The sequence below is a fragment of the Varroa destructor genome, unplaced genomic scaffold, assembly GCF_002443255.2.
Source record: "Varroa destructor unplaced genomic scaffold, Vdes_3.0 BEIS01000001.1, whole genome shotgun sequence".
Taxonomy (NCBI): domain Eukaryota; kingdom Metazoa; phylum Arthropoda; class Arachnida; order Mesostigmata; family Varroidae; genus Varroa; species Varroa destructor.
This window is the reverse complement of record NW_019211454.1, coordinates 65014095-65029888: the sequence shown is the minus strand read 5'-3', so window position 1 is coordinate 65029888 and position 15794 is coordinate 65014095. Positions and strand designations below refer to the sequence as shown.

The 15794-nt window shown below is 39.0% G+C and overlaps 1 protein-coding gene across 12 annotated transcripts in view; it reads left to right on the top strand.

Moving 5' to 3' along the window:
• LOC111243500 (uncharacterized) overlaps positions 1–15794 on the top strand; it is a 100356-nt gene that overhangs the window by 12232 nt on the left and 72330 nt on the right. For 2 of the 12 annotated variants that reach the window (XM_086992451.1, XM_086992455.1), the window contains exons 1-3: positions 8465–8692; positions 9074–9316; positions 9844–10072. The exons of 2 other annotated variants lie outside the window; for them this stretch is intronic. In XM_086992451.1, coding sequence (XP_086848577.1) covers positions 9999–10072 — 74 coding nt within the window. In that variant the 5' untranslated portion in view covers positions 8465–8692; positions 9074–9316; positions 9844–9998. Of the gene's footprint in view, positions 1–3350; positions 3384–8464; positions 8693–9062; positions 9317–9457; positions 9472–9843; positions 10073–15794 lie in introns of those variants that run through there. 8 more of the 12 variants (XM_086992485.1, XM_086992477.1, XM_086992458.1 and 5 more) reach the window with 8 other exon arrangements.

Here is a 15794-nt window from a genome sequence, read left to right as displayed (position 1 = left end):
ACTCTGCCGTTACAGCGGTCGCCGTATTTTCATCAGATAGCTACAGGAACGGCGTCCGAACAATTTTGGTATCGAAATGATGGTAGCATGACATACCCTTTTGGCGTGTATTACACTACGGGAGCTCTGGTTGAATCAGTGGAACGATAAGATATCTCTAAGACGATCTTGATATCGATTTTATCGACGTGGCGCTTAATTGTTTCATTGTTTTTTGAGCCAGGCAGAACTATCCTCTTTGGATCCTAAATGTGTCCTGTTGAATTGACTAATGGAAACGTGAGATCTAATTATAGATTGAATGTGGCTTAAGATGGATGGATGGATGGATGGATTCAAAAGAACTAGTAATTTGTCTCATCACCATTGACGAAATCGTGCAAGAGTACTGGCTTTAGCTTAATCCATTTGCTACATGTAGTTTCTACTGCTCCAGGACGCTGTTTGTTTGTTTTTACAATAATTTCTTGTCGATATACGACTACTAATTCGTTGAGTAAGGTCGTTTTTTAATACAACCAATTTGATTTCCGATAGTTCTTCGATAATGATGATGATCAGTCAATTGGGCCGCTAAACGATGTCAGCCGTTGCCATAACGCATGCCTATGATTCTGGTTACAAAAAGGGCCGCTAAGAGAGCCACTTAAGACTATCGCAAGATAGATATAGTACTGACTATACAGAGGAAAGCAATGGTCTATGTGTAACTGAAAAAATATACACCTCATTCGAATTCTGCTTGAATGTCACATAGTGGAGCCGTCTAGATAGTCCTGTAAATTAAGTTAATACTGCCTGAAATAAACGTAAGTCTATAATAAAACAATAAACTAACTTATTTAGTCTACTGTGCGAGTTGCTCCTGAGTTAATTTTCGATAGTTTTTTCTCTGTTTTTGTTACTTTTCGTGATTTAGTTTTACGTAAGTATTAAAAAATTTAGCATAATTATATGCTCAATATTTTCGACTCTCCTATGTAGATAAATTAAGCTACTGCTTTTTTGTTATTTGAAAAAGCAGACAAAGAACGGTTTAGTAAACAAATTTATGTTTGGTACTCAAGCCGTTAGGCATCGCATCCGACGCCTGCCTTCTAGGCAGAGGGACGGGCCAAACATGTCTATTTTGTCCTTGGAAAAATACTATGCTAGCAGCGAATGAATACATAAGCTTTGTAAAAAAAAATAAAATTAAATATATGCCTAATGATTGAGTGATACAGAAATTAGGCACTTCTAGACGAAGATGCACATGCTTCGCTTCTTAACGTAGCTACCTGTGTATTAGCGTTGTTATTTAATATTGCAGTGTTTTTCCAGTAATATAGCTATTTGTACTAGAATTGGTACTGCAGAAGTTTTCAGAGACGAAGAATCTAATCACTTACCAGCACAGAATGTTCGTCTCCAAAGCGTTAACAGGTGTAATGAAGATCGTGCAACGAGATACGGAAATAACAGAACTTTGGCTCCTGTAGGACATTACCGAAGCTATTGGATTCAACACTTATTTAGGTCCAACAAATAGCTTTCCATGTTATAGCAATGTTCGTCTCGTCAGCGTCACGTTGTTCTAAGCAAAAAGCCTTTATTCCTTTTTTCCTTTACTAACACGTTAATATTTAAATGTTACAGTAAATGATGACTGAGTTCGTTTGAGCTGTCGCGTGATTCTATCGTTAAAGATATTCATATCAGCAAGATTGTCTATCGTAGTTTATATGGGGAGGCGCTGCCGCTAGTTGTATCGAAAAACGTGCATAAAATGAAACACCCACATATATGATAAGGATAATGGGGAGTTAATGATAAAGTTTGTTGCTTTTTCGCCGTTTGGCCATTTTCAGCATCGTGCTAATGGCAGACACATAGCATTTCTATCGTTGGCGTCACAGTCAAATTGCTCCATGGACGAAGTTTATACATATAGCTAGAACGTAATGCTATATGGGCGGTCGACAGCATAAAGGGTGATCGAAAATGTTGCTTTGTAAAGGCTTACGTAGCCGCTTTGAGTCAGAAGTTTTAAACCATTCTTGCAAGCAATACTGGCTTGCCTTGTATATCTACTGTAGAACATAACAATGTAGATATAAGTTCTTTATTCTAAGGAACGAAGATAATATCTGAACACGCCAGCTAATGTTTGCTATTGTTCGGCAATAGTATATTGAGCAACGACTGTTCCCGATGGACGCGTTGGTGGCGCCATCTTAAAAGATAGTATGATCTTTCTGAACTAGCCTTCTGACCTCTTTAAGAGAAGTTGAATGAATATGACAGCTTTATTTGTGTGCCGTATCCAAGTCGTTCTATGCACCTTCAGTGATAAGATCGGGATCGAGCCATTGTTAGGGCTTTCGACGGGTGGAAAAAATGAGAAAAAAAAAACTAGTGAGCCGCACTACAACCATGGTATAACCTATTTGAAAGACACATCTATGAATACTACGCTGCTGACCTTTATTGATCAGTTATTTGCGTGATTCGAAGGCTGTTCCTTCGCCTGGATGCAATTGACTGAAATCGGGTCAGAAAGACTAGTAAAGAACGTGCACGTTGAGAATCACGTCAACCTGTCCTAGCAGCAAATAGGACAAAAATCATCGACGATTTGTCCACATGACGAAACTGCTTTCGGCAAGCAGTGAAACCTAAGCTAAGAACCCAGTTCTATTTTTTGCCGATTCAGTTGCTATTGAGCGCGTGCGATTCGTCTTTGTTTAGAATGATGATTTAGTTATGTCATTGTGTCAATGAAATTCAGCGATGATCTGGTCTAGAAATTGGTCAAACGTGTAGAAAGCGACAAACCTCATACGAGTGCAGGCCCAGGCTAGGTACAACGACAACGTATGGGTCAATAAAATCAACTACTAAGATATACGAACCTGATTGTATAAATTTGATGAGAAACAAGACAAAATCGATTTATAACGCGCTGGCTCGATCGTAAAAAAAATGGGAAAAATTATATGATTTGCTAGCAGTCTTAATGAAAGCGGTACTAAAGCTCTTTGTTTTATAATATTGTAGTATATAAAAATCTAGTTAGTTCTGTAAAAGTGTTGTGTAACAATGTTTATCGCTCGTTCGCTGCTTCACACGATCAACTCTATGCAAAAACCCGTCTCGAATGAGACATCAATTGACTTGTTTCGTTTGCTATTGTGTTCTGATTGCATACAGATCCATAAACGTTACAATATTGACAAACGGATGACGTGAAAAGCCTTCGCTCCCGTTTCCATATGCCACCAACATAACCCTAACAAAGAAGGATAGATTTTATCTACTTTTCAGAAATTCTAACCTCGTGAACGCACACTGCGATCAAAGAAACGTCGAGTCAATGAGACGGAATGGCAAACCCCGTGTGGGTACGTACGGCCGCAGTGTGATAACAGTAATAGTGTATTGTGTAATGCTCATATAATTTCCATTGCTCATCTCAACGCACCTAGTTTATTATGTTTAAAAATTGCTAGCATCTTTTCCTGTATAGACTGAACGTGGTAGGTAAATTGTACCACCCTACTCAACGTAGCGTGTTCCTTCAAACGTTACTATGAAAAAGTTTTACAGATTATAAAGTGTTTCTAGGTTAGATGACAATTACGACTAGAGTCTGCTCTCGGTCAGCGACAAGTGTCATCAGAAGCCCCTGTAAATGTTGTTTCCAATAATGGCTATCTTTGTTGAATTCGCAGTATCAAATGCGTTGCCGAAATCTACGCATACGGCAAAACCCATCATAACAGTCCTCCACCCTAGAGGTACCGAAAAGCGTACAAATTGTCATATTATGAATTTACCATTAGTCTGATATGATTTATCTGCAGCAGCTTAACTTTTGTGCATGTAACGAAGTTATGTAAATGCTAGTTACTTCCGAAGACTTCGTCGAGCTGCAGATGCCGTTTATACTTTAAAGGTTTGAAAGAGAACCTATGAAATTAAAATGTGAGGCACAAACACTGAGAGATGATCAGCTCCTTTAATTGGCTTTGGTAATGTACTTTGTATCGATCTCCTTTTGTTTTTAATAACTAACAAGCATTAGCATCGTAGCAGAATTGGATCTCCATCGCTGACGACTATAAATACACATACTCTTATCGTCAGTGATAGTTTTATATTTCTGATAATCTACTTCCGCATTAAATTAAATTAAACACATAAAAAGTGAATGTAGACGATATGATCGCTCAGCAAGATTTCGGTTATGATTTCTATGAGAAATTCGTCCCCGTCTCTGTCAAGCAGGGCACGCACGTGCGCAATGTACGTGAGAACGTTGAATTTATCAACACTTGAGGAAGTGAGGTTAGGAAGACTTTGTTGGTCCGAAATGCCTTTGTATTTATGCGGACCTTCAATGAGGAACTCGATTTGTCTATATATTGTAGGCGGACGAAAACGACGCTCCTTCATGAACAAGTGCTGCCGGGAAATTATCTAATATGTAATTAAAATGTCCCATATAAACCTGTGGACGTCATTAAATCAAAGCATCGTTTTGGATCATTTGTAGATAAAAACAGACTGTCTTCCATTTAACATTGTATCTTCACTTCCATACCAACGCAAACTGTGATATAAGCAAGTTGTATTTTGCCAGTCCTACGTAACGTACACTCAGGGAGTAGTTTTTACAACGCAATTTCTAGGTAGTACATGATCCCTTCGAAATTATTCTATCTACAGTTGATTATACGAACGGTTTGTATAGTTATCAACGAAAGTGAACAATATCTTGCTTTCAGTTTTTCAATGTCATTTGTATTTAGGTAGTATTAGAGTGGGGCCTACCCAAACCTCGAGAATGACGAAATTTATTGAAGCCACCATATCTGCATATGTATAGAACATAGATGTGTATTGCATTGGCATTATTACAGTGTTTCTATCGAATATGGTCTTTAGCACGCAATATGTTTGCCTGGAAAATCTCTTTCGATATAAGTAAGCCCCAGGTCAGAGTGTGATTGGGCCGCATCGATTTCTCTCAACTGTTCCCACAGTTTCTATAGGACGCTTTATCACTGGGATGTGCTTTTCTTGCTGTTGAGGTTACCGGGTTTCAAATGGGTCGTTAACGAGCGTTCGAATTTTGTGGCTCTCTAACTCGGTTTCAAGGTAACCCATTAATGCCAACACCGGCTGAAAAGAGCCAATTGATTCAGCGTATATTGGGTGATAATCGATAGCTCGCCGCTTTTTCAGGCGGCAAAACGACTTCACTATGCAACAACTTTTTTAAGAATTTAATATGTCTTCAGAGGAAATCTCATAGTGATCGGCTAGACTTTTGCCTTTCTGACAGGCTAGTATAGGCGTACTTTTGCAAGTAAGTTAATCGCTATACACATAGCGAATAGTTATAGAAGTACTGCTTAAGCCAAATAGCTATGGTTATGTTGAAGGCTCTTCCACTTTGTTCGAGTCTACGAAGTTCATCATTGAACGCCAAGGTCATTTTATACTTTGCTTCACTCGATGGACAATACAAAATACTTGGCTCGTCAATGATTCTTCCTAAAACGTTAATTATTATTATCATCATTGATGCTCCTTATATCGGTGGTCTTTTTTCCCATCACTTGGACCACTTATTCAAGCAGAATACAATAGATTATTATTCCTATCTAGCTAAATTAAACAGCCGATGGTTGCTTCTTAACTATGTAAAATAATAGGATGCCCATAGACACCTTTATATTCTACTGCACTCTTATTTTATAGGTTTAATAACACTTAGTTGAAAGTAGACAACCTCCTCAAGCTTGCCGTCGAGATATGCTGCGAAATGAAAAGTAGTAGTAAATAAATGGTCGTCTGACAAAACGCGGACCTTTTCTTGTATGTTTCTAGAAGGGTGAAACAATCAAAAGTCCTTTGTGTAAACAGCGAAACGCAGACCCACTTTCTTTCTTCATGTCTGGCAAACAGCTTATCTGTCTTAAGTGTGTCTCGTTTGTATCTACAAACCATTAAATTATACCGTAAAGTCATTTTACTACACAGTACTTCTTTACTGCTTTAATCATTTTACTAGACAATACTTATAATACCATAATAGTAGGGGTATTTGTTCAATCTTTCATTCTAACAGAGGCAGATTATTCTATGCTGGTCAATTGTATGCTACGCTGATTTTGTTACTTCAACAATACAATCTGAGGTTCGAAATTCCGCAAAAACGATCTTAATGATCGTTAGTATGTGACCATAATGATCTATAATAGCAATAACTCATAATATATAAGGAAAATATGTGTTTATGTACATTTAAGAATTACAGAATTCGATTAACGAGTATAATATTATACGTTACAAGAATAACATTGTTTTTTTTTATCTAGGCCAAAATATTTTTCTTATTGTTGTACTAGAGAAAGGATATCTAGTTTCGACTGGCAAGAGCTTATCGAATGGTGCGTTTGGCCTTTCGCGCCAACAATCAAAACGTACGGAAAAGTCAAGAGATTCCGACTCCAGCGTTTGCAATCTGTTTGTTTCCTGAATGTGTGTATCGACAATCTGTCGTAGACTAATTATATATATATATATATATATAAAAAAATTTATGTCACTTACTGGATCAAGATGACGCTGTAGTCTTATATATATATATATATATATATAAGACTACAGCGTCATCTTGATCCAGTAAGTGACATAAATTTTTCCTCATTGTGAAGCTTCGTATGAAATTACTGAATCTGTATTGACGACAAAGCAAAGTCAAGAACGCGTCACAAGTGAGTACAATAACTTCTTGCCATTATTACGTCGTTTCTCTATAGCTGAGACGTATTTTCTCTATGCGCTATAAGCAGTGAGCATTTAAATGAGAAGAAGCCAAACATTGAATTAAGGGGCTTGTCGATAATATATTTGATTGATATTGAATCATCTAGCGTATTGCTATTATCAATTTGTATATTGAGATACAGACGTCAACATACTAGGTCACAACAGAGCTTCGTGGTACGTCCAAGCAAGCCTCGTCAAAAGTTTCCTAACCTAGGGTTCGAAGTTTCGAATATGCATATTAAAAAATATCACAACTTTTTTTAGTGAGACTATAATTTCTTCACTATAGAAGTGGTTGGTACGATCATAAATTAAAATTTTTAATGAGTAGAAATACAGATACAATACAAGTCCTAGTTAATCAGCACTACTATACGACAACTAGCCAACGTTCCATATTCTGTGTTCATAGAAGGCTAGAAAAACGTGTAACGATGTTCAGCAGTCAAGTTCAGATAATTACAAGCGTTTGTTCGGGTAGCCATGAAACAAGTAGGTGATCTTAAAGTGTACACAGATCTAATTAACGCTTATTATATAAAAAAAAAAAAGAAATTATACGTACCTTTTCATAAATGCGTAAATGTACGTTTGCATTTCGAGTCAAAAATGGCTAGTCATGCGTAACAAAGGCCAATAAGTGCGCATTTATTTTATTAGCGGAAAAAACAGAATACTCGCATTGAAGCCATTTAAGATTCGCGCGCGAAGTATCCAGGAAATGGCTTGAAATAAGGCGTATCCTGAACAGTTAAAACGCAGAAGCTCTGGTCTTTACTAGATATTTGGTAAGTAGTCAACATGTCGAGGGCCCAAATTGAAATGAGCTGCGCTAAACGAACTTACGAGGCTCATTGAGTCCGAAGATGACTCTATTATCGACTCTTGAAAACTCTAAGGTCTAAACGAACGATATGAAAATGGAGCAGATATTGAAGGTGTATTGGATGATCTCCGAAGTAAGGGAGATTTCGTAGGTGACGAGGATTAGAAGACTGAAAAAAACATTACCTTTTAAATCAAATCCATAATGAACCATTTTTCGCAGACAACTTCAAAAAATAAAGTATAGTCGAGGTTTGCACTCGCATGCATTAAAATACGATGATATCAGCTTGCCAGATAGTCAATGTTTTGATGTTGCGCGATTCGAGGAAAAGCTGGATGCCGGAGTTTGGGTAAGAGTTTTCATTAATGCATCAGTTCCAAATATTTCTCGTCAGAAAATCTTTTTTTTTAAAGTTATGCTAAAGTCTTCTTTTCAATTTAAACTGTCTAAAATATGCAAAAATTATCAAGATTAAAGGTAAACTATGAGAAAGCTGTATTCAAAGTGTCTGCAATCTATATGTTATTGTTTTTCAATATGCATCCATGTTTTCTTATAGCTGAAGTGTTTTTTTTTTCGAAGGTTACTGCTATTTTGTTATTATTTTCGGTGGTAGTAGTGGTCTGCATGGTCTATTTATTTTGCATAGACAATCATTAATCATCTGTAAGAATTTATCGGATTAGTATGAAACGTGCGCAAATCGATACGCGAAGCATGAGGTTTCTAACTCTCTGAAATAGTTTCCATGCTTTAAGTTTCCCGATTGGCATTACCGCTAGGCATAGTTCCATCGCACAGACGGTTGGTTGACTCCTACCACGAAGCTGGTCGTATGTTTATAACCGAGTACGAAGCTAGATAGCGATTAGCAGACGAACAGTCTGAGATAATTTAGCTGAATCTGAACATTTAATGGTACGCATTTTGGACTCCCGTAAATATATCATACATGCTACTGAAGATAGACCAAGTGTTCCATTGTGTCGAGTTTGTGTAGAGCAAGAAGTTTCGGCAGTGTGATATATTTTGAAGATGATCGTAAGTGCGATCTTGTTTGAATTCTTCAATATTCCTAGTTAGGTAGGTTCTGTATCTAATGCAAACAGAATGGTAAGTTCTATAGTGTAAAATTGTTTACTGCTCAAACTTCTTCGTCATATTTCACTCGATAGTATATAATACGCCGTACCACCGTCGATGTAAACGATTTCGTTAGCCCTCAGTTCTACTCGAAACTTAAATATCTATGAGTAATTTATATCTTTCCCAAGATGTCTTCAGCCTGTTATCAATGGGTGTTTGCTTTGTAGTGGCGCAACGATTCAATTTGCATCGTGTTCTCTGAAATTTAGCTACGTAATACTGTTAATAACAATAATACTTTATCATTGATTACTAATTATAATAGTACTTCGCCAGGAGTACCTTACATTGCTACACTGCCAGGAGGATTCTACATTCCCAAAGGTCAGATATGTGGAAACGGTGGAGGCTGGTACTACAAAAGTTGGCGAAAAAGGAAAAAGACCACCTTAGTAGTGAGCAATGACGAACAAAATGGGGCCTAGTGCATTGAGACAACGCTCATCGAAGTATGTGTACCGGTTTCAAATTCGTCCCGGGGCGCGTCTTTTTGAAAGTACAGTTTCACCTTTACACGCTGTATGTGATTTTACATACGCAACCGTTTTTCGTTACTTTTTTATTTGACATGATGTTCCATTTCATGTGGCCCCTTTACATTTGCCTTTAGCAGTCTTGCGTTTATTCTACAGTTTGCATCTTATAAACTGTGTGTTGCAGGTCGAGCAGATAAAGTAAGTCAACAAAAAACGATCAGCAACGCATGCATGTTCCTTTTCATTCAACTTTTCTAGAATTGTTCTACCATTACGTGAACAATGACGCTCGCTGTTGGCTTTATAGGCATTTCCGTTAGCAAAGTTAAATTGACGGTCAGTTATCGAAATTTCCTACGCATGACAGCGTTCCGTTGTCCTGATAACAGCGTGTCCCGTTTTCGTTCCAAACGACGCAGTGCTTTCACGAAGCCGGCAATCCTAACTGTTCGCTTGGACACTAGACATCTTAATGCTCAACTTAGCGGTTATAGTCACCTTGTATTTACGTAACTGACGTTTACGATGTCTTAAAGAGGAACTTGCTTGTTTTCTCTCGATTCCTTCTAGCCGGCACTTGGCATATCTGGGCTATGATCCACACTTAGGATTGTTAGGATTCGAAGCGCCAGTTGGTTAGGTGCAGGATAGCCTTTCATCTCCTTTGTCCTACAGCTCAGCTGCATGTTTGGCTTGGCGAAGATGAGACGTGAAACTAAGGATGAATGGCCTGTATTATGTTTCTTGGTATCACTGCCACGCATATTTGCCATAGCAATCAAGACATGCCCAGAAAAAGGTATGCATGACATTTTAGCTTGAATTTTTACGTGAAAACGGCGAGGTTAATAAAAGCATGGGAGAGACACTGATCGCATTTTGTAGAAATATTATCAGCTTTTCTTTCTCATTAGAACGTAGTACCTATAGAGTACGAAGTGTCCATAGACTGTATAGCAGGCTGGGCCTAAGGTATTGATAATAACACAACAGACATAGACTCTTAAGTTTACCAATGTACAATTGCGTGGACCTAATGAAAGACTACTGATAGAGAAGTTTAACTTATCGACGTGAAAAAACTATCAATTCTCAAAGTAGCAACTAATATTACTGCACAAGTTGCACAACAAATTTTTTAACGAATACTGTCACGCCTTATGACTCCTAGAGCCACAGGCTATCAGGTGCGTGTGGGAGTACCAAGGTGGGCTGAATTGTGGGGGTTCTGTTGCCAGCATTACTTTGGCCTATGCTAACACTCAGCTCAAAGCAAACTTCACTTCAAGTAGGACCACCCATGGCTTCTATCGCGCACCTTTGGCCGTCAAGCGGGCAACTAAGCGACTGCGAAATACGATATGACGTTAGCCCGACGCTAGCTTCGCAATATTTTCGTTTTTTAAAAAGTTGAAACTAGATAGACTCTATTGTTTGGTGGTATCCTAGAGAACTTCAAATGCGCCGGTGTGCGCACTAAGTCATGCTTATGACCAAGTCAGGAATATAACGGTTTCGAAGAAGTGCTTAGAGTTCGCTTGCAATTTGCTAAAAATAGCTGCCAAATTCGAAGGACGATAAAAGCAAAGGCGAACGAGTTATTTTTAAAGTGGAGTAGCTTTGTTTGTATAGTTGCTTTGCTAGTGTACGACCTGTATTTTTTACGGGTGTAACCAAATTCAATTATCTTCAATTAAGTGGAGCGTCTAGATATTCTAAAGGCGTTTGACTCTAGCGGGTGTCAATGTCCGGGCATTTGCGATATGATATCGCCGTATGTTTGAGCTCGCATAACTCCTATAGTAACGTATTGAATTTCTGTATCGTGCAATGTTTGATTTACTATACGGATTGTTTAGCTTCACTAACGTGCTTCTGTGATACGTACGCCGTCAATCTTTACTTTACTCATAATGAAGGTATAGCTCTCACATAGTAAAGATAAACAAAGTTATCATGTAATGACCTCCACAAGCTTCAAATCGTCTATTGCATATCATGCGAGATTGATTCGTGTCCTCCCGACATGATTCACCTTATACAAAGTTATCAATCAGCCTTTATATTCTATTAGGTAGTGTTTTTACGTGATTGACCGCTCACTTAACTTTGCCACGTAATGGTAGGTTTGTAGCATTGACATGCACTACATCCGTGCAGTCACAGTGCTGCGGTTTATCTCTGTAGCGCCATTTAGTTACTGCTTAGTGGCCAGTTTAGCTCGCCTTGTCAGGTTCCATCGAAGTTAAATACAAACGTATCTAGGTTATGTGGATCTCTCGAGAACTTGCTTATATTTCAGTTAGATCTATCAGGTCCTTTTTTCAGCCTATTTTACGTTGATCCTCTACATGATGTAGGCAATGTAACATGTGCTCTTCTAGCGAGATCATTGATCTTCTTTTAAATCAACTCAATTACTGGCTAAAATTTGCTTGCTACTAAAGATCCGGCCTCAGTAAAGTGTATTTATTTATATGTAACGAGAATGCTATCTTCTACCCATTAAACTGACTCAGTCTACACCTACGCGAGCGTCAGTCTTTAAAGACTATCTAAAATATATCCGGTTTTCGATGTTTAATAATAAGGTAACAATAGGAACCGATAGTTGGGTTGCCTCTGATGAAAAACAGCAGATATATACCTGGTCAGATGCCCTGGAATAGATTTCTGTGTCTGATATAAGGCACAAATATTAGAGTGTTAGGTGCTTAAATCTGTGCGGACGGTTGTCGACTGATATAATTGAATCGCACACTCCAAACACTATGTCTCTCCGTATCCGGAAATGGATTGATTCAAAGCGCATTGTTGTAAATATAATTGAATTCACTTCACGATGTACGGCGTGTGTTTAAACAGTGTCTATAGTACCTGAAATCCACTTTCGGAAAAACCAAGTACTGCCATCTTAACGTCCATGGAGCCCGCATCGCTTCATCCCTTTTAATATATCCGCCGCTGTTACTGCCTAGCCTCGAATGGTGCGTTTGCTGTATACCAGAGTGCAAGCCAAAGAGCCTTGTAACCTCAAAACAGTGAACATTACATCTGCATAGTAAGCTGGCGGTTTAATGGTCGTAAACTTAGAAGTTGCTCAGACGGGTTACAGACCGTCAAACAGTCACGGTATAGTTGAAACCGGCGTACATAGCGGCCGGCTTCAGCGGCTGCTGTGGCAGCATTAGCAATAACATATTTTGGATGGCGTTGGATGGACGTCGAGCTGCGTAGCCGTTGACGTCGTCGACGATCTTTCCCGTCTTGGTGGTATATCTGTGTACCCGAGAAGAGAAGGCCCGTTCAGCTCGGGTTGGTTCGTTGACCTACTGACCGGCTTTTCGAAATTCGGTTGGCCATGACTACCTGGTAACTAAAGACGCCCGGCGACAGTGCAGTCGGCAAGGGTCGAACATAGACTGAAACATAGTTCGCTATCTCAAAATGGCTTGGTCTAACCCTTTTAGCCGATCGCAAGTTCGATTTCTCTGCTCGCTTCTTCATTACTATCTGTTCTGCGACGACAGATGTTCTCAGAGAACGATAGATTTTCTGAGAAAAAGGATTTTCTCTCAAGGGCAAAATTCTCTACCAGAGTTTGACTGCCGTTCGCCAGGTTGCTAGGGACGAAGCTACTGCCGCTGTTTTGCCGTCCCGTTAAACAAAGCACAGTAGAAAGATTGCGGTACTTTTTTTGCGTTCGCATAAAATAGTGTGCGCATATCAGGAGAATCTGAATGATGGCGCAAAAACTTCAAGTAGCAGGCAGCACGATTCTAAGGGAAGTGGTTGGGAGGCGGGGGGCGTAACAGGAAAATGTGCAGTCATTCTCAGTTCTACAGAGATAGAGAAATTTAGAGAGGTCAACAGATGCGCAAGCGGCAGCCTAAGACTGTGGCTAAGGCTTTAGCATGACGAGCGACAGAAGTTTATGAAAATCATCATCGAGTGGCTTATTTGATAGGTACAGTAAATATTGCGCCCTTTGTGCCATAAATATTGGCGACATCTTTTCATTGTGACGATGTTGCTCCTTTCTAGTATTGCTAGACTCCAATTATAAGAAACACATACATTTTATCCAGCTCTGCGGCAAGTCACCAGTAAACGTAGAACATTTAACAGTTTATTCGGTATAGTGTTATAATTAGGGGACGAAGATCATCTAGGCCCTTCGTCTGGCGTGTAATTGAAACTAATCGTTCCGGTAACACCCGATCCGGATAAATGAGTTCTTAGTTGGCTAATCAGACGAAGACTAAAACATGTTAGACAGATAGAAATAGACAGGATTTTAAGAAGGCTCGTTGATATCGGCATTTCTGCCATTGAATGCCATATTACGCGTAAATTTATTAGCAAAATTGACAGCTCGTATTTTCAGAGGACCACTCTATCTGGCGAAATATTGGTGGATCACATAATGAATCGGGTTCCCTTCAGAATGTTTTTGTCTGGACAAAACATTTAGCACAGTTTGCCAACAGTTTATTAGATGGTTATTGAGTCCTACGCGTCAACATTCTATATAGTAACTTTAGAGTAACTAGAGAGTTAAATAAATAATAAGTGGATATAAAAGGTTTGCAAAATGATAAATAATTAGAATAATGAAGTTGTGGATTCTGTTTATGCTTGAAAATGACAACATGAAGCGACTTTGAAAACAAGCCTGAAATAAGCCTCTAGGCCCTTTCGTGTATGACTTTGCGTAATATTGTCCTGACTGTATATATAAAAATAATATAGTTGCTGTGTTAATCTAGAACGCAAGAAACGTTACGTGGACGCGAGTGTTAGGCTCTCTTCATTATTACTGTTAAAAATAGGACGTATATCGCTGATGTACAGACACATTTTTCGAAGGAGTGAGAATGTTCAGAGATTTGTAGATTTTCTCGCGGTCGTTCTGGGTGAATCGAAACAGGCAATCCATGGTGTAGACCATTGCACATACTGACAGATCAAACAACGTCCGAAATGTCCCACTTCAGAATACCCTTTAAAGCCAATTGTTATTCAATGAGACAGCAGAACTATTTTTAGTCGATCGAAGTACTTCAACATTGTTTACTAATGAATGCTTACGTGCACTTGTTATCTCTGTCCGACAGGGGCGTTGGGTTCACATGTCTGCTTTAAATTTCGAGAAGTAGACCCAGTTCACTAACATAAATACCGACTCATCTAAAAAGGACGCTTAAATAGCTAATGATTCCTTCATTGTCTCATCAAAGTGGAAAACCTCAAATCGAATACCTCTTCCTTCCGCGTTTTATTCTTTTGCCCAACATAACTTTCGATTCGCTTTTTTCGTATGAGGCATTTCATTATCAATTGGAATACGGGAAAAAGCTCCACATGAGCAGTGAGTGCAATATCAGAGACGATTCTAAGTTGAGGCTGACACCAACTGCTAGGCTTTAATGTTAGTCAATCAATCTGCGATCATCAATCTAAGCGATGAATGAGCGCGCCGTCCTCGAAAGCCGGTCAACGACAGGTTGGAACCGGTTAAAGGTGTTAGTGTTGCTAAAGGGCTAACCTAAAGAAAGGGTAAAGGATTAGAAGGCTATCAAAAGATGGCTCCAAAATTATTCATGCTTTTCGATTGTTAATTAGAAAATAGGTATTTACATCCAGCGACATATTTCACCACTAGTTTTATGGGGCATTGATATGCAAATATATCATTATAAGCCTCTTTATCCATATTCGGGCAAATCTAACCCAACCCAAGACAAACATGCAAGCATCATCGGAAAACCCACAAAGCTTGGTTCCTTATAGCTTCGTTGTGGTATTTCTGTCTCTAAGAAAATTAGCTACGATTAGAACTAGAGAACTGATCCGTACTCTCGCTGTGATTCGAGCGATTTTAATCTCATTATAGGCAAGTGGTATGTCCATTAAATGTGGGTCTGTGATATGTAAATGGCAATATCTTTGATGCGATTGCCGTTATAGCGATTTTCTTACCTTTCATACAAATGACACGTTTATAGTTAGACGACCGCTGTTCCTTTGGGTAAAACTTTTCGCTGTGGCATCATGCGGCTGACCGTTAGCGGATGACTGTTCCCACAACCCTGACGTTTTCGCTTCTGTATCTGCGAAAAAAAAGCTTACCACAGCCAAACAGCCAGTTGACATATCGGAACTCGTTTTGTTTGTCAGAACGCTTTACCGACATATGGAGCAACGGCTTAGGGCTGGATGCGGCGTTGAATGTGGAATGTACCATTGTCGGGTTGTTATATAGCACGACGCGACAGAATGCGGCCGGCTTGAAGAGCTGAACGTGCTGGCTGTTTATTGTCAGGCTGAACAATCGATATAGGGTATTCGTTCTCGATAAAATGTACCATTGGTTTTTGGGTTTACCTGCAAACGTAATACGGCCTTGCCATCTGTATAACCATCGTATCGGGAGCGAAATTTGAGCGAGATTGACGATACCTGGATAGCCATCACATCTGAGTCATGGAAACTTTAAGAAGACGCAAAAAAAAAGTTGA